This window comes from Phaenicophaeus curvirostris, chromosome 2 (genome assembly GCF_032191515.1).
Source record: "Phaenicophaeus curvirostris isolate KB17595 chromosome 2, BPBGC_Pcur_1.0, whole genome shotgun sequence".
In the NCBI taxonomy this organism is placed as follows: domain Eukaryota; kingdom Metazoa; phylum Chordata; class Aves; order Cuculiformes; family Cuculidae; genus Phaenicophaeus; species Phaenicophaeus curvirostris.
Window position 1 is genome coordinate 36,808,831 of NC_091393.1, and position 21,320 is coordinate 36,830,150.

The following is a 21,320-nucleotide window of genomic DNA, read 5'->3' on the forward strand; positions in this document are numbered from 1 at the left end:
GTTTTGATACCAGGAGCCTTTGGTGCAAAGTTCATGAAGCTATGATTTTTATTTTTATTTTCCTTTTAATGCTGAACGAATATATGGACTAGCTACTGGCTGTTTTCAACTGGGAATGAAAGAAATTACTATTCATTAGCACATGAGTGGGGAAAAAACTTTGAGGAGTCTCTAAATTCTGCTTTCCCTGTTTTATCCTATGATTTCATAATAGTTGCAGAAAGGTGACTTTTTCTATATTCGTCTTTTAAGGAATCTCTTCTTGATCTTTGATAGGTGATAATTTGGTGTCAATCATGTTCTGTGCATAGTGCACACTGATAAAGCCATGAGAATATGAGGTGCTTAGTTGAGATTTTGCTGAATGAAGTGAGTTATTTGCAGAAAAATTCACAGCTTCCAGAAATGCTGAAGCTTGAGGAGGGAGGAAGGTATATATTTTTTCCCCCTCCATACTTATAAAGGCTATTTTTTTTTGAGAAAGTAACAGTGTTAGTGTAGATTTTTGGAAAAGTTTTCGTTAATAACTTGCATGTCATCAGCCAGTGGGTGTTCTTGTTTTATTGTGTTAAAATTAATAACAAGGGAGACATCTAATGGCTATTATCTGTACTACACTATTGGGAACAAAAATTCTTTGGAAAGAATCACCTTTCTAAAGATGGAGTATTTGTTGCCATAGTTACATAAATTTAGATTCCCTGATGATAGAGGCTGGGACTGTATCCCATTCATTTGTATTGATTTAATACCTACTGTTACACTTTCAGGGACTGTCAATAGTTAGATAAAAAGTGAGATGATATACACGATTTACAAAGCACAAATACCAAACTCGGAGTAAAACCACAAGCATTTTTATTCTCTTCCTTGAACTGCTAGAACTGAAAACTGTTCTTCTATTACTTCTATTTAGGGCATGAACTAGGATGCTTCTGAGTACTGTTGGTTTCACCCTTCCAACTCAGAACAGTCTATAACTCTGATTCTGTTATAATTGAACAACTTAACAAGAGTTCTACCCAGCAAGTTCAACCTTCATTTTTATGTTCCTGTGTTTTCTTATGGACCTGTTTTGCTGGATTTTGCTTTATAAATTCTGTTTTTAGTAACAGACTGATACGTTTTCCATTTCCGTACCATACTTCGTGTGCTTTACAACAACTTTTCTTTAGTATGCTAAACAGCATATATTACTTTAAAGATCTGTTATACTGGCCCGAAATTTTTCATCTAGCTGTCTGCTTAAAGACTTCTCCTAATGAATGAATTCACTTGATGTTACTTAGCCATCAAAAAATTATGATGTATAGCAGTTTTTAAGCAACCTTGTTTTTCTTTAATAGTCTACAAGTGACCAGTGCATAATGCATGGTTTGTTTAGAAAATGTGCTTTGTGCAGTTAGGCGGGATGTTGGTTTCCTATGCTGTCGTATGGATGGTGCACAAGCAGAACTCTTACCTTTATTTTCTTTTATGTTTTTGCTTCTTTTTACTGAAAGACAGATTTTTGTTCTTTCAATTTATAAAAATCAAAAAATAATCTTAGATTAAGATTAAAAATGTATGCATGGCTACGGGAATACAGCAAGATACCTTTGTGTGGAAAAATTGAAATGAGACTTTCAAATACCACCTCTGAATATAAGCACCCTAAAGTAATCACTCAATACTGATATTTTCACTTAATTACAACAATGAGGAGTCCAATTATAGTGTTTTAGCCGTATTAAACTTCTGATATTTCTGTGGCTTTCAATTGTGAAAACAGCAGAGTAAATTTAAAAAAACTTTTGGCGCACAAGAAAAGACCTTACAATAACCACTGCAGGGTAGTAGGTTCTAAATGCATTTGTAAAACTTGTGAAATGGGTAGTGGAATTTCTCTGATTGCTTTTTGTGATCCAGAGAAAGCACTTGTATTTATTTTAAAGTAAATACAGACAAACTATTTAATATACCACAAATGCAAGAAAGTGCATCTGTTCCATTTATCTTTGCTAATTTAATGCAACATCTTTTTATATTTTCCCTTTGGTCATGTTTAGGTGGCCTCATTCTTCTTTATTGGCTTGATGTCTATGATGATTCCGCTCTGCCACGTCTTTGGAGGTCTCATTGCTGTCTGTCTCTTCATGGGCCTGTTTGATGGGTGCTTCATTTGCATTATGGCTCCTATTGCCTTTGAGCTTGTTGGGGCTCAGAATGTCTCCCAGGCCATTGGATTTCTACTAGGACTCATGTCAATACCTATGACAGTTGGTCCACCCGTTGCAGGTAGGTGGGCTGTGCCTCTAAATGTTTTTTTTTTTATGGGTGCATGACTTTTGGGTCATGTTTTCTGTCCCTACATCATAGACAGTGTGCTTACATACTGAGAATTTCCAACGTGCTCCAGAATATACAGTGAATTTAACTGCTGCGCCTAGGTTATTAATATACTGTACTCTTTGAAGTCTTTTTTGATAAGTTAAGTGAAGGTAAAATATTGCACAAAAGCCAGATTTCCAGTTGGATTGAGGACCTGACATTTTCCATGCTGCTGAGGTGACAGCTTATATGTTGATTGTGTGACAGAAGAACTCCCAATTAGAACCTGAAAATTAATTGGATTCCAAAATTTGCTCATGCAAAACCAGTTGTGAGGATAAAAGCTCAAGTCACTTTTAATTGCTTCTTAAAAGTAGGAACACATTGCTTTTTTTCATTCTTTGTTGGGAGATGGTTCAATAAAGTACAAGTTTTGAAGATGAAAACCAGAAGGTGCTTTGGAGCTGGAAATAGTTTAAGCTGTAATCCTTATCGCTGATGATTTGAAAAATCATAATTTACTGTAAAGTCTTGAGTGCTACCGAAAGATACTTTGTAAAGCTTAACTCTGAACTACTCTGCTCTTGTGAGACCTCACCTGGCGTATTGCGTTCACTTCTGGAGTCCTCAGCACAGGAAGGTCATGGCTTTATTAGAGCGAGTCCAGAGGAGAGCCACAAAGATGATCAGAGGGCTGGAGCACCTCCCATATGAGGACAGGCTGATAGTTGGGCTTGTTTAGGCTAGAGAAGAGAATGAAAGGCTCTGGGGAGACCTTAAAGCAGCCTTCCAGAACATGGAGGCGGCCTACAGGCAAGATGGGGAGGGGCTCCTTTTCAGTATGTGCAGTGATAGGATGTCGGGGAATGGCTTTATACCAAAAGAAGGGAGACTTAGATGAGACATTAGGAAGAAATTTTTTCCTGTGAGGGTGGTGAGGCACTGGCACGTGGTACCCAGTCATGGATGCCTCATCCCTGGGAGTGTTCAAGGCCAGGCTGGATGAGGCTCTGAGCAGCCTGATCCAGTGGGAGGTGTCCCTGCCCATGGATGGGGGTTGGACCCGCATGGTCTTTAAGGTCCCTTCCAACACAAACCATTTTTGAATATGAGACTACCAGGAATGCACTGTAGGCAGTGTATCTAGAAAAAGATTAAGAGACACCTTGATCAAAGGCAGCTCTTAACAAAAGAAGGAGAATTTCTCCAAGTCATTGCAAGATTCAAGTGCTGGAGAAGCTGAAATGAGCAACTTTCAAATAGGAAATATGGTACGTGGCTTTCAGTGATGGGTGGTAATTAAGCGGTCAAGTGGTGACAATACTAAGTTCTTCATTGCTCAGAGTCTTTAAATCAAGTCTGGAATACCTTTCTACCTATATATGCTGATATTTGGCTGTCAGGTAATTAAGTTATCATCTGTGCCAGCTCTCAAGTTTCTGAATCCAACGAAAAGATGTTTTTTGCACATTTCAAGGCCCTATTACTTATCAATGGTAACTTTCTGTCTTTCTAGGTTTCCTGCGTGATCACCTCGGCACCTATGATGTAGCATTCTATCTGGCTGGAGTCCCTCCCCTTATTGGTGGAGCTATACTGTGTTTCATCCCCTGGGTCCATGAACGGCAGAAGTTAAAAGAAAGAGCAAAACCTGTTGATGGAGAACCTACTGAGAAAATGCTGGAAAACGAAAGCACTTTGGTGTCAGACCCTACAGAAAAAGCAGACAAAGAAATGGAATCTGGTGTTTGATGCTTTCTTTTCCTGTACCAGTCCCACCTTCTACTGAAACTAATTCGTATGTTTTGGCTGAAGATACTATATGATATAAAAGGAGTTTTGAACTACAACTCAAATTGCAAAACTGCTATAAAAATCTTTTATACCATTGAACTTTTTTTTGGATGAGTTGTTGAGTTTGATTTCAAGCCACGTTTTCAAGGTATTTCAAGTTCTGTGGCACTAGTGTGTATGTGCATAGTGATTCTGCGTGTGAAAAGAATATTTTTCTAATTCATCAGAACCAATTTCTGGAAGTGTGAAAGCTGCTTTTGGCGTACTGCCTAGGATCCTTCAATGAATTTTATGGTCCATCCAATGCAGACACCTGTGGGTGTTTGTACTGGAAATTGGTAGTGTCTGTTAGGACTGATCTGGTTTTTTGAAGTTTCTCATGCTGTTTTACTGTCCTTTACAATCTAATATCATGAACATAAATATGCATCTTTGATTGCCTCAAGCCTTGCTAAAATCATTAGAAAGGTAAATTATTGAAGATACGTTTCACTTTGAGCAGGCTGGGGTATGCAGAGAGTTTGCTTAAACCGTCACCAGGTTTTGCATTGATCCAGCTTTTCACAGTAGCCTGAAGAACACGAAGGATGACGTTTTTGAGGGGCACAGGTTTTGAATATGTGCAAACTAAGCTCCAAGTGCAAACACATTTGGAAGTAAAAAGCTGCTGAATGACAGTTTTCAGTTGTTTTTTTCTTTTCTTTTTTTTTTTTTAATTGGTAAAGTCGATACTGTTTCTTTTTCAGCTAAACCTCAGAACAGCTGGTAGTTTTGAAATTGTACTGACAGTAACACTATGGAGCAGTATTGTGAATTAGACTAAAGTTCAAATTATTGTTGTTAAGTTCTGGTTTTTATTCTTAAAAACCAGACAGCTTTAAAGAATACATTCAATATGTGCAATAGTAAGTTTTTAATATGGAAATATCACAATGACATACAACAGATTTTTGCACTAAGTGAACATGCAGGTTTATTATTGGTCCTTACGGCTGTTGCACGTAGGATTTAGCTCCATGTTTTATTCAGATATAAAGAAATGACTTTGCATGTCCTGTTGCTTTCTTAACATATTAAACATGGCCCAATTGCTTATGTATTCGTAGGTATTATGCACTGTTTGGCAAGTGCATATTTCTGAAAAATATTTGAAAGCATAATACTTTGAGATGAAAACACAGCTTTTCATTTTATCACAAAACACTTCCAAGCAGACTGTTTATTTGTAGATACAGATCAGCAGTGCAGTGGAATACTTAATCATTCTTTGTTTCAGGTCCATTCAATACTAATCATTCTTGTTTTCTTGCTTCCAGTGTTATAGCAAAGAGTAAACTAAATGTGATCTGACGATAAAATGCACATTGAAGTGGATTTTCTTAAATACCTGATCCTCATATAAACCAGAGGCATACCTTTTTAAAATTCTAAACTTTATTGTCTTTTCTGCTTTTATTATTTTTCTTTCTCCAGAGTCATAAATTGCTCAGAAAGCCTGTGCACATCTGTGATATAAAACATCATGTTAGCAATACTACTGCGTAGAATGTTTACATCTATCAAGTTATAAAAATCCTTTAAATATAATCATGCAAAGCATCCTAATTATTGGAGACCAAAGCTCATACTTATTTATATTCAAGAATTTCAGTCCTCGCTTTACATGAGTGAGGTTTTAAAAGAACGGGACTGTAAAATGTTAGCAGTGTGTGGGGGTGGGGCGGGAACGGCACTTGGGGTTGGAAAAGAATCCCCAGTCTGTAAAACAAAGCTCCCTCTTCGTTCACTTGGACTTGTGTTTCTGCACCTCGTAAGTGCTTCTAAAAATTTCATTGTAATAGTCATAGTATTGTTAATTACATTGACTACAAAATGCTGCCTTCATAACAAAGATTATGTTGACAGCTTATGCTGGTCTTGTCTGGAGTTTTTCTGTGGAACATGTTATTCAGTATTATCTTCTATTCGGGCAATACAAAAGGTGTTAAGTGTGGCAAACCCCTCATTTTCTGTTGCTTTGTTATGAAAAATTATTCATCCCAGATCTTAAATTTCATCTGTTTTAGCTTTGAGTTTTTAAGCAAAAATAAGGCTGCTTATTAGCATTTATTTAATTTGAAATCATTGTGATCAGACATATTGAGGTAATTGTGGCACCTTTCCTGACTTGCTACTCTGTATCTATATAAATTATTTGAGAGGGAATATAAAATAGTTGTTGCTAAGTTTTAGAAATTATACAGAAATAGTATAATGATAGTATAGATTAATTATTGTCATACCCTTTAAAAAAGTATTCATTCCGAACTCTCATATTTGAGTAACTAAAAATGTACATTATGCTCACAAATATGAAGGACAGCATTTTAAAAAAAAACAAAACAAAACACAAACCGAAACTCCAGAGACTCCAGGAAGAGGGTAGGATGAGTGAATAGTAGCTTAGGAGTGATTACCATGTTAAAACTAGCTATTGAAATGTGGGTCAGACAAGAGGAAAAGCAGAGTTAGGGGTAGGAAGCTTCGCTGCTGTGGTGATGTTGGAATAATTGAACTCATTTCTGATGCCAGAGCTCATTTTACAGCAATGCTGAAAGTGAGCAGGCTTCAGAAAGAGGAATTTTGGAGAAGATAAAACAACAAAGTAAATGAATACATGAAAACTCTGTTGGCATCTTTACTGTTAGCTTGCATCTATGAGGGAAATGTCCAATAAATAGATTTTTCTGTTAGACATAAGCATAAGATGACTGTGTCCTAAAGCTAGGTAGGATGCGGCTGAAATGAAAGTAAAGGTCAGATTGTTAGTGGTGAGGCTAACTAACCACTGAGAAACTTGGAGAGATACTGGATTCTGTATGCCCTGAGATTTTAAAAATCAAGGTAGCTGGCTCCCTTTAAAAAAAAAACAAACACAAAACAAACAAAACCCAACCCAAACCATAAATCCCCCAACACAAATAGCAACTATTTAGTACATTTATGAAAAAGATTATCACATACCATAGTAGTGGTTGCTACTCTCAAAGCTGGGAGAAAAAAAGCACCAAATAGTCAATTTTAATTTGAGTAAATGTAAACTTTTTGTAACAAAATGTTATTTTACATGTGAAAACCAGTTTGTAGGAAACCTACTGAAATTCTGTTCTGATGACCTTATGTGGGGCAGATTTCATCTTGTTGGGTGTAGGTTCTAAAATGAAAATACCAGATCAGTTGAAGAAAACCCTTAGCTCATTCAGATGTATCCCTCTCTTGAGAACAGTTCAGAGTACTTTTCATAGACTTTGCTCTCCCATCCTATAAACAGAGTAATCCTCTTCCTTTTTTTTTTTACATTAAATGTTCTCAGGCTAAGCTTCAGAAGAAATTGAATAGAAGGAGGTTAGTTTAAAATGGCACTGCAACATTTCTGGTCCTGCTCTGCACTGTACCAGATCTTGAAACCTAAGACTAAGCTTGAGCAAGATGTTGGTGTTATGTGTGGCTGACATGTCTTTTCGGTAGGTATGAGATCCTTGTGTATCTGCTCAGCGAAGAGTCTGAAATAATGAAAACCCTTCAGGTTCTTTACAGCTCAGCTATGCAACAATGTATAATTAATAAAAAAGTGTTGTTGGATGTATTCTGGCTACATGCTAAAGGACGTGTACAAGTCTCAAACCAAGACTTCAAATTAACATATTCTTCATTAGAATTTCTTTCATCCAGGTCTTCATTCAGCTTTAGCATTTAATATTTTTTTTCATAGAATAGTTCAGGTTGGAAGGAACCTTAGAGTCGATCCAGTTCCAACCCCCCTGCCACGGGCAGGGACACCTCCCACCCAATCAGGCTGCCCAAGGCCCCATCCAGCCCGGCGTTGAACACCTCCAGGGATGGGGAATTCACAACTTCCCCGGGGCAACATGTGCCAGCACCTCACCACTTTTTTTCCTAAGCTTACTTTCAGTGACCATTTCTGGGCCTTTCTAAATTGCTTTCTGGAGTCAGAGCTGATATAGCCATTCCGTGGCCTTCCTTCAGGGACTATTCAACATCAGATGAGGTAGACAACTGAGGCTTTTTCTCCTCTGGCGCTTCATCTATGATGTCTGGGCATATACATTCTCCCCTTCTGTTTGGAGACACTGGACAGTCAAAGCTGCTGCACACCTTATTGGCTCTGGATAGTGCTTCCCTGCCGTCCTTTCTCGGACTTCCTCCCTGCATGGAACCTTTGAAAAGCCATAGCCTGACAGACTAGGCAAGCTGGTGGGAAATGGGAGGCTGGATCAGCTCACAAGAGTAGTGAAGGCGGCTCTTGCACGTACTAGATAATCGCAGGCTTTTGATGTAAAAAAATGGACACCATCTACTGTTTTAAAGCAAAAAAATGCCCTTTCCAGTTCTTTGCATCAGGTAGCACGTGCCAAAGGGACAGGAGATGCTTCCTTGCCCCCCCAAAGGAAGTATCTAAGGGTGGAAATCAATGCTACTATCCTTAGGATCATCCTTACGGGTCAACTTAAGCAGCCGGGTTCTCACTGTGCTGACACGCGGCAGGTCCCTGTTTTGCCGCTTGCTGTGCGGCAGCCCAGGTGAGAGGCTGGGCTGCCTTGTCAGGGTCCCAGTTCCCCTCCAGGGAGCTGGGAGTGTTATGGAACCTGTCTTGTAGGTATCTTAACTCCGATATTAAAAGTGTGTGTGTGTGTGTGTTTACCTATATATAAATACAATGTATTTTGACCAGGGCATGCACAACCCTTCTGCATTTAACTACAGGAGCTGTAGCACTGGGGGTGAGAGGCAGCTGGGGGAGAAGGAATTATTTTAGGTTTCACTGTTGACAAGCACAGCACCGTTACGGTTCCAGTCAGCCTGTGAGTTTCCAGTCACGAAAACCTCAGCACGTTTTCAGTATGATTTTTAGCCTTGTATGTTTTGCGTCAGCATTTTAAATGTTTCACAACTGCGTATGCTACGATTAGAGTGATTTAATACTAAAATGTGTGCCAGTAGTGCTAACACTGACATGTTTAATCTTTAATCACTGACATGTTTTATCTTTATAGACATCCTATTTTGTATGTTGGTTTTGATATTAAAGAATACATGTTTTATTAGCCTTAACTCCATTCTTTAAAGTTCTGCTTTGTTTGAAGGATAAGAAATGAATGTCTAATGTTCCATCATGGTGCTAAAGTAACTGTGATCAGTCTCCAATTATTCAGAATAAAGATGGTAGTTCTTAAGTGCCCCGTTTGTTCCTCCATGTGTCCTTTTTAGTCTTGTTCTCCTGTAAAAGTGGTAATATTTTAAAAGTAATTGTGTTATATTCTGATGATTGAGTCTCATGTACAGAATTTTATATAAAAGCCTTTACAGCTTTTATTACCACGGTGTTCTGGTTGGAATATCTCCGTTTTATTTGCTCCTAAATTAATACCTTGTGCAACCCATTTCATTCTGGTGGCACTGACGATCCATTTTAAGACCAATAATTTACAAACCTAAACTACTGCCTTCTGGAGTTAGTTGTTGCTGAAAATGTTATCTACTCTCTTTTCCATTCTGAGGTTTAATATCACACTTGGAACAGTTTTAGTCACAAAAGGCAAAAGTAAACTTGATGGAGGGAAACTGTTGGGATAAAGTTCAGTGGAGTTTTAGAAGAATTCTGTATATTCTGCTTCACAACACGCCAGTGTAATTCAGTTGGACCTTTGATCATTCCCTGGCCTTCTGCCAAATTGACTTTGACTTACCTTGGCCAGACAAAGTGTTTCCTCATTAACAGCTTCAGTAAGTCCCAGGAGTTCGTTCACCTTCCTTTTGTAGTAGAGCCAAACCTTTCTCTTTCTTTAATAAACCTCTGAGGGCAGGAGGGAAACATTCCCCTTCTGCCTGGGTTTGTTCTGGGGACTCATTGTATTAAATTCATTAAGATTTGAAAAAGATTAGCTCTAAACCTTTGTAAAAGCCCGGGTTGCCATTTATACGCTCTCGAGGTATAAAGCCTCTTTTGAAGCGTCTAAAACCAAACTGAGAAGCCTGATGGAACGCACCTCAAATACTTTTGTATGAAGCCGGTTGTTCTGGAGAGCAGCGCCCTGTGCGCCTTGTGGGCCCCGGGGCTGGGGGGTCCGGGGCGTCGGGGCTGGGGAAGGTTCAGATTGGAGGGCGGGAGGAATCTCTTCGCTGCGGGGGCCGTGAGGCACCGGCTGCCCGGGAAGCTGCGGCTGCCCCGCCCCTGCAGGTGCCCAAGGCCCGGCGGGAGGGGGCTCTGAGCGGCCTGACCCAGTGGGCGGCGACCCTGCCCGTGGGCGGGGGTTGGAACTGGGTGGGCTTTGAGGACCTTTGCAACCCGCCCCCTCCCCGATTCTACATCGAGGCCCTCACAGCAGGGCGGGAAGCCGCGCCCTCCCCGGGGCCGCCTGGCGGCGCGGGGCACTGTGGGAGCGGTAGTTCCGCGGGGGGCCGCCGCGGGGCACTGTGGGAGCGGGCCGGTCCCGGGGCGGCCATGGCTGCGGGGCGGCGGCGGCGGCGGCGCGGCGAGCGGGCGGCGGGGCGGCGGGCGGGCGCGGCGCGGCGCTGGGCCATCTCGGCGTCGCTGTGCGCCGCCTTCCTGGGGCTGGTGAGCGCGGGGCCGGGGGCGGGCGGGGGCGGCGGGGGCCCGCGGGGTCACCCCTGGCTCTGCCTTGCAGGGCATGAGCATCGCCGTGCTGGGCCCCACCTTCCCCAACCTGGCCGCCAACGTGCACAGGAACGTCACCGACATCGCGTACGTCTTCGTGGGCCGCTCGCTCGGATACCTGGGCGGCTCCGTGCTCGGCGGCGCCCTCTGCGACTGCACCGACGCGCTGCTGCTCCTGGGTGAGCGCGGGGGGGACTCGGCGGCGGGAGAAACTTTATCCCCGCGAGGGTGTCGGGTCCCGGGCTGGATGAGGCTCCCAGCAGCCTGCCCGGCGGGAGGCGGCCCCGCCCGCGGCCCCGGCTGGAACGGGACGATTTTTAAGGTTTCTTCCGACCCAAACCATCCCGTGATTCTGTGACCTGCCCGCGGCAGAACCCCCGGCGGGCGGCGCGGGGAGAGCTGCCCGAAGCCCTCCCCTCTCCCGCAGCTCCTCGGCAGCGACCAGCGCCCGCAGCCACCCAAGCGCTGAGGCGGCACAACAGCCCCGGGCAGCGGCGCGGGCCTGGGGAACAGCGGCTGGAGAGCGGCCCAGAGGAGAGGGACCTGGGGGTGTTGGTTGGCAGCGACTGAACACGAGCCAGCAGTGTGCCCAGGTGGCCAAGAAGGCCAATGGCATCTTGGCTTGTATCAGAAACGGCGTGACCAGCAGGTCCAGGGAGGTTATCCTCCCTCTGTACTCGGCACTGGGGAGACCGCTCCTCGAATACTGTGTTCAGTTCTGGGCCCCTCACCACAAGAAGGATGTTGAGGCTCTGGAGAGAGTCCAGAGAAGAGCAACAAAGCTGGTGAGGGGGCTGGAGAACAGGCCTTATGAGGAGCGGCTGAGAGAGCTGGGGTTGTTTAGCCTGGAGAAGAGGAGGCTGAGGGGAGACCTTATTGTTCTCTAGAACTACCTAGAAGGAGCCTGTAGTGAGGTGGGTGTTGGTCTCTTCTCCCAAGAGAATGGGTGGAGGTGGCCTTGAGTTGCACCAGAGGGGTTCAGATTGGATTGGATATTGGGAATGATTTCTTTCCTGAAGGAGTGGTGAAGCATTGGCACAGGCTGCCCAGGGAAGTGGTGGCATCACCATCCCTGGAGGGGTTCAAAAAATGTGTGGATGGGGTGATTCAGGACACGGTTTAGCAGGCACGGTGGTGTTGACCTGACAGATGGACTGGATGATCTTGGAGGTCTATTCCAACCTAATGATTCTCTGATTCTAGTCTGTGATTGTCATTGGAGGGCCTTAACCAAATAAGAACATATTTGAAATGGAATTTATGTTAAAAAACACCTGTGATTGTGGCAACTTGTTGCTCAGTTGCTGCCTATCTCTGAAAATGCTTAACCTGTATAGGAACTGCAGCTCATGATCTAAACACTTTTCTGGACAGGTGCAGACTGTCCTGGCTTCGTCCCGGCAGAGCGGGGCCGCTCCAGTGTCAGGTTGCCAAGAGCCATGCTCACCATCCAGAGACGAGCTGCTCCCTTCAGAACTGCATTAGGGTCTTGTTCAGGAAGAGATTGTCGGAGCACACCTAAAATAGTGGAAGCCATGTCTTTTTTTTCCTCCTTTCAAATGCAGTAATGGCAGTACGTGCTTTGTGCTCTAAGTTAGGGACTAAAGCAGATACCAGGCTTACTGTTTTCCTTCTCCTTCTTATAGTTTTAATTGGGGAGATTCAAAGAGAACTGTGCCTCCCCTGAGGACTGTGCTGTAATCACAGCATCAGATCAGAGAATATGAGAAGATCCGTTTTCTGTTTTGTAGTGTTTGAGACTCTTCTTATCCCTGTATGCCTGTCTCCTGCAAGCAGGAGTAGTTGTGTAATAGAGTCTCTGTCTCTTCTTCCCCACCCCCCCGTCTTGTCTTCATCTTCTTGGATCCGTTCTTAGTTATTCTTGTTCTAAGTTGTCCTTATTTGGTCTTCTCCCTGTTCTTATTCCCTCTCCTCCAGAACACCTGTAAAGTGGGTTTCCTTTAGGCCTCCTTGTACATCTGAAAAGTCAGAGTTGTCTGTGTCTGACATTTGAGACCTGACCTTCTGTACAGGAATTAACACACCTGTGTAAGTGAATATTAACTTAAAATAGTTTAGTATTTGCTTCTTTTCCTGAGGTACCACACAGGATAGCTGTCTGCCAACAATACTCAGAAAATTAATAATCTCCTAGTCCTTTCCAGCAGTGCTTATGGCAAACCCACAGTTTGAATGACTGAATTACGTCTCGTTTCTGTTATCTAAAGGCTGTCTGTAAGAGACTTTGGTTTGTGTAGTTTTATCTTCCATCTTTCATGGAACCACAGTGTGGTTTAGGTTGGAAAACACCTTTAAGATCATTGAGTCCAATCCCTAACCTAGCTCTGCCAAGTCCACCACTAAACCATGTCCCTAAGCGCTAAGCACCACCTCTACACGTCTTTTAAATACCTCCAGGGATGGTGACTCCACCACTTTCCTGGGCAGCCTGTTGCAATCAATGCTTGACAACCCTTTCATTTTTCCTAATATCCAATCTAAACCTCCCCTGGTGCAACTTGAGGCTGTTTCCTCTCATCCCATCACTTGTTACTTGGGAGAAGAGACCAACGCCTGCTTCTTTGCAGCCTGCTTTTTAGGTAGTTTTAGAGGGCGATAAGGTCTTCCCTCAGCCTCCCTTTCTCCAGACTAAACAGCCCCAGTTCTCTCAGCCGCTCCTCATAAAACTTGTGCTCCAGATCCTTCACCAGCTTCATTGCCTTTCTTTCAGCTTTTGACACTGAAAACATTGAAGACACAACCTGTCTTTGTCAAAGAAGCTTTCAAGTACCAATCTCCAGGTGTAGAGCTGAAGTTGGCTACTGAGAACTTGCTGAGAAGTTACTTCTCAGCTCAGAGTGGGGCATCTGAGAAGCTGGACTTAACACACCCCACCTTTAGCTTTTTCTCCATGCAGCTCTGCATGCTGGCCTTGAAAAGTGTTTTGAGGCGTGTGTTCCAAGTACCTCCCTAGGGCTTTAGAGTTCTGGATATTGTTTTGTCCTTTGCTGTTGTTGGTTTTGCTTGGAATTCACCAAAGTTCTTAATTCCATCAACCCCCCTTGACCTTTAGGTGTCTGCCCCATCTATGATCAAGCATTCATTTGGAAAAATAGTAACAGATGTCTGAACTGGTACAAGCTTCATAAAAACCCAGTACTGAATATTCAAGATATTAATTGCAGATTATTTTATCATGAAGGTGATTATAAGCATGGAATTTAACTGTTGAACTTCCTCCCAAACTGTAATGAAGATAATTTCCATCTGCTAGAAGATTTTTTGAAATGCCATGTTGTAAGTGTAGTTAATAATAGCAAAGCCAGTACTGTTAATGAATTGCTGCTAAATTTATGATGAGAAGTTTTATAGTTCTGTCTCTTGAAACTCCAGAAATCCCTTGGAATACATCCCTCACATGAGAACAGAATATAAATGAAAGTCAGCATTTTTATACAGAGGTTCCTTTTTGGCCAAGGAGCAGTTGCTTTAGAGGATTTTAAGAGTTTAGTGATATGGGTTCTTTTAAATGGAGGCAAATGTAATGCTCTGAAGCTCTTGGAGAGTAAACTTCTTACTGTTCAAAGCCACGTTTTACTTCTTTCCTGGTAAAATAATATTTCTAGGTTGGAAGTTTGCAGAAGATGATTTCTGAGCGTTATAGCAGGAGATGCTACTCCCTTTGCAAACAAGCTTTGGCTAAACAGGTTTTTCTTGTAGTGTTTATATATCCTGATGAAATTCTTTCATCCCAAGTGAAAAATGATTCTGTTGAACTCTCTAGCTGTTTCTGCCAGTCATGAATCGAGGGGGTTAGGTTACATCACCTGTTAGGGCTATCTGTAACTGCAATAGTGATGAATGTGTTTGTATTTCTTGCTCTTCTGTATGTTTTGTAGTTTAAATGGAAACTGTAATATCTGTTTGTTGTTTTTTTTGTTTTGTTTTTTAACCTTTCCAGCATTATCCATGTTTGGAACAACAGTCGGTCTTTATGGGATACCCTGGTGTAAGAAATCCCTACTGTTAACTGTCTTAATGTCAGTCATTGGAGCTTCCATGGGAATTCTAGACACAGGTAAGGGACCATGTGGTCCGATAGTTCCTTCACCAAACTAATTGGAAACGTCAAGCTCACCAAAGCTGTTCCCGGTATTCCGTGTGACACATGAATCTTGAATTAAAGGTGGGGAGCTGCTTTACCTGGCCGGGATTCTTGGATTATTCTGGTCCTGAGACTTCCAGTGTTTGTGTCTCAGTAACTGGCCTCCCTTCAGGGGCCTGGAGTGCGGGGTGTCTCTTGCCTCTCAGAGAAGATCAGTGCGCATTTCAGTGAGTGATCACATGTAAAGAAAGTGTCGTGTGCTTTTGAAACAGCACTTTCTTTATGTTACTCATCTACAGGAAGCTAGTTGGGTGCTGTCTGGGTCTGAGTTAGGCCTGAGCAAGCCACGGTGTTTGAGAGCAATTCTCCCAGTTGCTGTGTTGGAGAGTTGGCCACCTGAACCTCGCCAGGTGGCATTTGGGGAGTCAGAGCAGACATCTACTGCCGGAGCTCACTTCGAGCACCATGGCATCCATCTCCTTGAATAAAGGGATATTTGCTGCCCTCGGCCAGCCTCGCTTAGGTGTTCGGGAATACACATTTATTCTGTGCTCCATATTGCAAGTCTCTGGGACGTGCATCCTGCAGGTGGACCTGGAAAGCCACTTTTGCTGGAAATCTATTCAAAACCAGTTTCTTAGTAGAGGCTCCTTGTTGGAGGAAGATATACCAGTTAAGCTGCAGAGCCAGTGTCTACAGGTGCAGCTGGAAAGGTCAGTTATACCTGAGGTATGAATGAAAAATAGATTCCCACAGAAATGAGGTCATTAGCGTGGCTTAGGAAGGATGAGTTGGGGCTGGCTGTGGTAGGCAGTTCAGACACAAACTGTTGTGTGATACCACGTGTCTGGGCATTGCTGCCGGACAGCGTTACTTTGCAGTGGTTGGGCTCACTGGGTAGGGAGGCAAAGCTACACAAGCCTGAATCTTACAGGCAGCCGTTAGATGATGGAAATGAGAGGGCATGGCAAGAGACCCGAGCCCGCTTAGAGACAACTGGGTAGCGCCGGCACACTTGCACGTGGGGACAAGAAAGCAGAAGTCTGTCAGCAGTGAAGTGTTGTGGCGTTGCTGTGGAGGGCGGTGGTGAAGCCACAAGAGGTGGCCACTCACTTGCCACCCCTCCGGTGACGCGCCAGCAGTGTGCTGACTTCCCTGGCTTTCTGAGGGAGCCTGCGGGTACTTACTGGCCAGCATGGTACGACTGGATCTGGTTGCCCAGCTTTGGGCCAGGCTTCTGGGTAGGAGCCGGCTACTGGATTAGCCTCGCTACCCAAACAACTAGGAAGCATCCCAGCTAGGGCCTGGTTTTGGTGGCTTGGCAGGTAGGTGAGGCAGAGGAGTGATGCCTGCATGCATGAGCCATCTGCGTAATTCCACGGAGCTCTGTTAACACTGAAGGGAGTGCGCAACAGGATCCTATAGTGAAAAAGACAGTCTTGCACATCACGGGTGATGCTAAATAACCTGAGTGCAGAGGCGTATTCGTTGCCTCTGGTAGGATCATTACACATGGCACTTGGCTTAAAAATTCCTCACATGGGGAAACATTGTCAGCTTATTGTAAAAATGCCTTCAGCGGGTAGGCGTGCTGCTTGGAACTCAGACCTTTGAGTCGGGGAGACTTCCCAGCAGGAGAAACTCAAGTGCAAGGCAGTAGAGTGCAACTGAGTTAATTTACAGACGTTAGTGCTGCATGACAAGGGTTGCTGTGCCGTAGCACAGGAATTTAGTTACTGCTCTTATTTTCCTGCACACTTCTCAGGGACTACTTAAAAATGTCTCTCTGAGATCTTGTTTTCTAGCATTGTTATTGCTCTGAGGGTGTTGTCATTTGCTCTCTGCAGTGGTATTGCTGTAAACCTTTCTGCTCATGGAGAGTCATTTGAGTGCTGTTGGGGTAGTCCCAGCCCACCAGAAGGAAGCGATTCTTGATGTTTCCTGGGATGTTGTTTAATGAGGCCTCTGATTCGTAGCGTTGTGTATTGCTGCTTTTAAAACTTACAGAAACGAGAAGCTGTTGCATTTGCTCTTTGAAAAAAGGATGAAAAATGCTGCAAATGGTCAAGCAGGGTCATTTCGTGCAGCTGTTGTGTGGCTTCCGCGTTCCAGCGGCCGTGAACGCCCTCCTGAAGCTCAGTCACCACGTGGGTTTAAGGGCAGAATTCCATTTAACTCTGATTTTGCACACTATATTTGCTAAACCTGCTATTATCGCAAATTGAATTAATAATACAGATTACAGTTTGGATTGTCTTTTGTTTTGTTTTTTCTTAACCAATATCTGGTTTCAGACTAGAATCACGGACTCCTCCTCTCTCTGATCTGCAGGTGGCAATGTACTGGCACTGAATACCTGGGGAGCAGAGGCCGGGCCACATATGCAGGCCTTGCACTTCAGTTTTGCTGCGGGTGCGTTTGTGGCTCCGATCTTGGCTAAAATGGCCTTGGGAGGCTCCGAATCTAAAGACCTTTCAGTAGGTGGAAAGACAAACCAGTCTGTCGTAAGGTCTGTGCCGACAGCATCAGCTGCATCAGCTGTGTCAGTGCTGAAAAACCACTTCGGTGCAGACTTTTTGTGGTCCTACATTGTCATAGGGACCTATATTCTGTTGGTTTCTTTTATATTTTTTATTTTGTATTCAAAGGGCAGCTCGGCTCGAGACAAATCACAGGCTGCTTCGCAGAAAAGCACGTTTGCCAAATACCACTATGCCCTTATTTTTCTCTTGTTCCTGTTCTTCTTCTGGTACGTGGGAGCAGAGGTCACTTACGGCTCTTACATATTTACTTATGCAAAGGTCTTTGCTGAGATGAAAGACAGCGAAGCAGCCGCTTTGAATTCTGTCTTCTGGGGCGCGTTCGCTGCTTGCAGAGGCCTGGCCATATTCTGTGCTGCTTGCTTGTACCCCGGCACCATGATCCTCCTCAGCCTCATCGGCTCGGCCGTCTCCTCGTCGTGCTTGGCCTTCTTTGCGAGTTACCCGGCTTCGCTGTGGGCTGGAACCGCTGTGTACGGAGCATCGATGGCCACCATCTTCCCCAGCGGCATTTCCTGGATAGAACAGTACACGGTTGTCCAAGGAAAAGAAGCTTCTCTGTTTGTGGTTGGGGCCGCGCTGGGAGAGATGTGCATCCCTGCCGCAGTGGGCTATCTCCAAGGAAGGTTCCACCACGTCCCTGTGGTTATGTACACCGCTTTGGTGACAGCCGCAGTGACCGTCCTGCTCTTCCCTCTGATGTACAAGTTGGCCAACTGTCCTGGTGAGAGCGACTTGAAAGATCGGAGTGAGAGCGAGGACCAGAAAGCTTTGCTGTCAAACCCAGTGCATAATGAGGATGAAGAGGATGAGGAGGATGCGGGAGAGTGGAACGAAGCAGACTTTGAGGTCATAGAAATGAATGACACGCTGAGAAACTCTGTGATAGAGACCTCCCGGAAGATACCAGGGGACTCTCCGGCTGAAGTCCCTCCCCAGCCCCATCAGGACAATGTTCTGCATGATTCTCCAGCAGTTGCTGCTGGCTCCCCTGGGAGGAAAAATGTGAATGTTGATCGGGAAAAGAACGATTAAAGTAAAAGCCGCTTACTTTTTTTTTTTTTTTTTTTAAGGGAAATGCAATTGAATTGTAGCTGTTCTTGCAAAGTGGTTCTAGAATCCTTTTATAGCAGCACAGAGCTCAGTGTGTTCATTTCTGCATTTGTCCAGCCCTTTCTCCTCTTTCATTTCCAGCCTGCAGCAACGCATCGCAGAGCCGGAGCGTCCACCAGGATGCGACTGGGGTAACCTGATAAAATGTATGGGCTGTACCAAAAATGTTAAAACGTGAGAGGTTCTCTCAATGTCAGACACGCATTTAAGTAATGTGTGCGGTGGTGAGAACTAACCAGGAAAGAGGGGACTGCTCAGACTCAGGTTTTTGGGGGGTGGGTGGCGGGCGGGTGCAGTTCCAAGGTGCTTGGTCACAAAATGCTTTTATGAGAGAGGAGAGAAATCATTTACTTGTGGTGCTGAGCTTTCTTTTAGCTTGTGGAAGAGGAGAGTTTCTACTGCATTGATAGTTTGTTGACATAAACCAGGAAATAACTGCAATTGCAGGTGATACCCAGTGGCTGCAAACAGGAGAAATTCTTGGCAAACGGTGTCATTTACTGGTTCTGTCACAAACACAAAAAAATTCCTCTAAAAATTAATTTTTAGGAGTGGATCCATGGCTCCGAGTCATGTAAAGGCGGTGTATGTGGGAAGAGAGGGTACAAAATGGGTCCTATTAATCTGCTCCTATTAATCTGCTCTAATCTAACTGATTTATGAGTTAAAGAGTGGTTACAAATCTATCTAAAGTACTTGTGATTGTACTTGTGATTTTAGTTACTGCACTACCTTTGAAATCGAGACACGCTTGAAGGAGATGAAACTATACAGATTACTTAATATATAGTATTGCCGTAGGGCTGTGATGTTTTCAAGCCAGTTGGTTAAATTAAGATTAGAACAATTATTCTGGCTTCTTGTGGGCAAGACTTTAACACAGTGGTGTGTTAAAATGAAAAATCTGAAAATGAGAGGGAATTATCACCAAGACAATCCGATCAGGTTGCACTGTGCAATCAGTTGCCCTTTGGATTGGTGCCACTGGGGGTTTTTCCGTCTTTGGGTGATGACTTGGCTGCAGCTGTAGGTTCGTGGCTGCTAAGCAGCGAGACCAGGGCAGGCCCGGCCGTGCTGCCAGCGCTCGCCAGCAAGAGAAAAACCCAGCTGCTAACGACACAATCAGGCTCTGAAACCACAGCCTGCAGTTTGTCTACTTGAAACTCCAGATTGCAGGTTAAGTATTTTTTTTTTTAAGGCTTTGTGATCAGAATGTTTGGTGTTTCTCACTTTGCACTTTTATTATTTTCTGGCTAAGGAGTTTAATTTACTAACAGAAGAGCTTTAGGTGTAACATAGCACAGAGTCCTGGCTGTTCAGTGTGTTTTCAGGTCTGGGTTTGTTCCCTTTCCCATCCCCTAGAATCTCATGGCTTTTTCTTTTCTTCTGAGAAGTCGGTAAGGGCTTGTAGTGAAAAATGCATTATTTTTTTGCATCTTGCCATGTCAAAGGGCCTTCCTCTCCCTCTGCTGTCGGCGCCTTAATGCCATTGTGGTTTTGCCCGATTCCTTTCTTTTCTCCCTGTGTTTATGTGCATTTCTGTTTCTTTTCCCAGTGCAATGCATGAACCTGCACTTTAAATCAGAGACTTCTTTCACTCACTGCACAAGGGTTCTCTTCTTTGTGTAAGGTAATGGGAAATGCTCTTAAACTCCTATTGTTGCTGGCAGTGACAGCGCTAGTTCAGCTGGAGTAGAGCCGCTGTTTCACATGGTAACAAATGTAGGGGTTGTGGCAGGAGCAGTGACTTATGAGAATACAGATGAAGTCTCCGTTTTTCAACTTTCCTTCTCCCTCCTGCGCTCTACTGTCACTGCTTTGGGTGTGTAGGAAGCGGGGGCGTTAACTGAGGGGAAGGACAAATCCTGCTGGTGGATGCAGAGGTGGGATGGCGACACCTGCTTCTGCTCTGCCTTTGCAGGAGTTCCCAGCATCCCTGGGGAGCTCACAGGTTTCCTCTGGGGTCACTGCAGGACAAACAACAAAAGATACAGAAATGGTTCCGTGGCTGCTCCCCCCAGACCTGCCATCCATAGGCATCACCTGAATTGGCACCAAGGTGAAGTTTCCCCAGACCTGAAATCATGTTGCCAGAGAAAAATTTGTTCAAGAAACACACCTGGCAACCAGGAAGACTTAAAATAACACTCACTTCATATACTGACTTTTGGAATTAAATTCCAAGTTGGAATGTCCTGCACATGAGTTTGCTCTCAGGGATATTTTACACATCGTGCAAAATCAAGTACTAAAAAAAACCCAGAAAAATGAAATTAAAGCTGCAGAAGGAAAAACACTGTAACTAACCTTTCTGAACCTTGCCCACTGACTGCTTTGATAAGCACGCTTATTTGTGTTCCTGACTTAACACCTTCTCAACAAATGTAAAAATACAGTGGAAAACACAGATTTTGTTTTTACTGGGTGCGTTAATTCCTGTGTGAGTCACTTGAATTCATCCCCTCTTGCCTCCTTAAAAGCCCATGTTGTAAGAATTGAGCAACAGCCTGGAATGCCAAGGTCAGAGCAGCATGTGGCCAAAAGTAAAGGATCCAAAATGCAGTGGCAGGAAGACAGGAGAACTCTCATAATTGTTGTATCTATCTTGAACGGTACCATGTAAAATGTCCAGCTATGTGGAAACCTTTGTTTGGATGATGTCTAAATTTTGAGCAAGCACATGGAACCTTCCGCGTCTCAGTTCTGGCCTCAGGCTTGAACTGGAATATCCTTACAGCACTCGTTCTCATCCCCGAAAAGCAAATTTTTAAAGGCAGGGGCT

The 21,320-nt window shown here is 43.9% G+C and overlaps 2 protein-coding genes across 2 annotated transcripts in view; both read left to right on the forward strand.

The window, feature by feature from the left end:
* The window catches only part of SLC16A10 (solute carrier family 16 member 10), a 75,476-nt gene extending 66,135 nt beyond the window's left edge, over positions 1 to 9,341 (forward strand). The window contains 2 exon segments of the mRNA XM_069850859.1: positions 2,049 to 2,277; positions 3,827 to 9,341. Of these exon segments, the coding sequence (XP_069706960.1) occupies positions 2,049 to 2,277; positions 3,827 to 4,062 (465 nt within the window). The 3' untranslated portion in view covers positions 4,063 to 9,341.
* A 1,276-nt stretch (positions 9,342 to 10,617) lies between these two features.
* MFSD4B (major facilitator superfamily domain containing 4B) lies at positions 10,618 to 18,562 on the forward strand. Its single transcript, XM_069851721.1, has 4 exons — positions 10,618 to 10,720; positions 10,791 to 10,959; positions 14,742 to 14,858; positions 17,217 to 18,562. Exons 2-4 carry the CDS (start codon positions 10,794 to 10,796, stop codon positions 18,458 to 18,460), a joined length of 1,527 nt encoding a protein of 508 aa, XP_069707822.1. The 5' UTR covers positions 10,618 to 10,720; positions 10,791 to 10,793; the 3' UTR covers positions 18,461 to 18,562.
* Positions 18,563 to 21,320: the final 2,758 nt, after the last annotated feature.

Excerpts from the sequence above, each read along its gene's own strand:
- MFSD4B (XM_069851721.1), top strand. The coding sequence starts at position 10,794 with ATGAGCATCGCCGTGCTGGGCCCCACCTTCCCCAACCTGGCCGCCAAC. Across the intron at positions 10,960-14,741 it reads CGACGCGCTGCTGCTCCTGG|CATTATCCATGTTTGGAACA; the intron begins GTGAGCGCGGGG and ends TAACCTTTCCAG. Across the intron at positions 14,859-17,216 it reads CATGGGAATTCTAGACACAG|GTGGCAATGTACTGGCACTG; the intron begins GTAAGGGACCAT and ends TCTGATCTGCAG.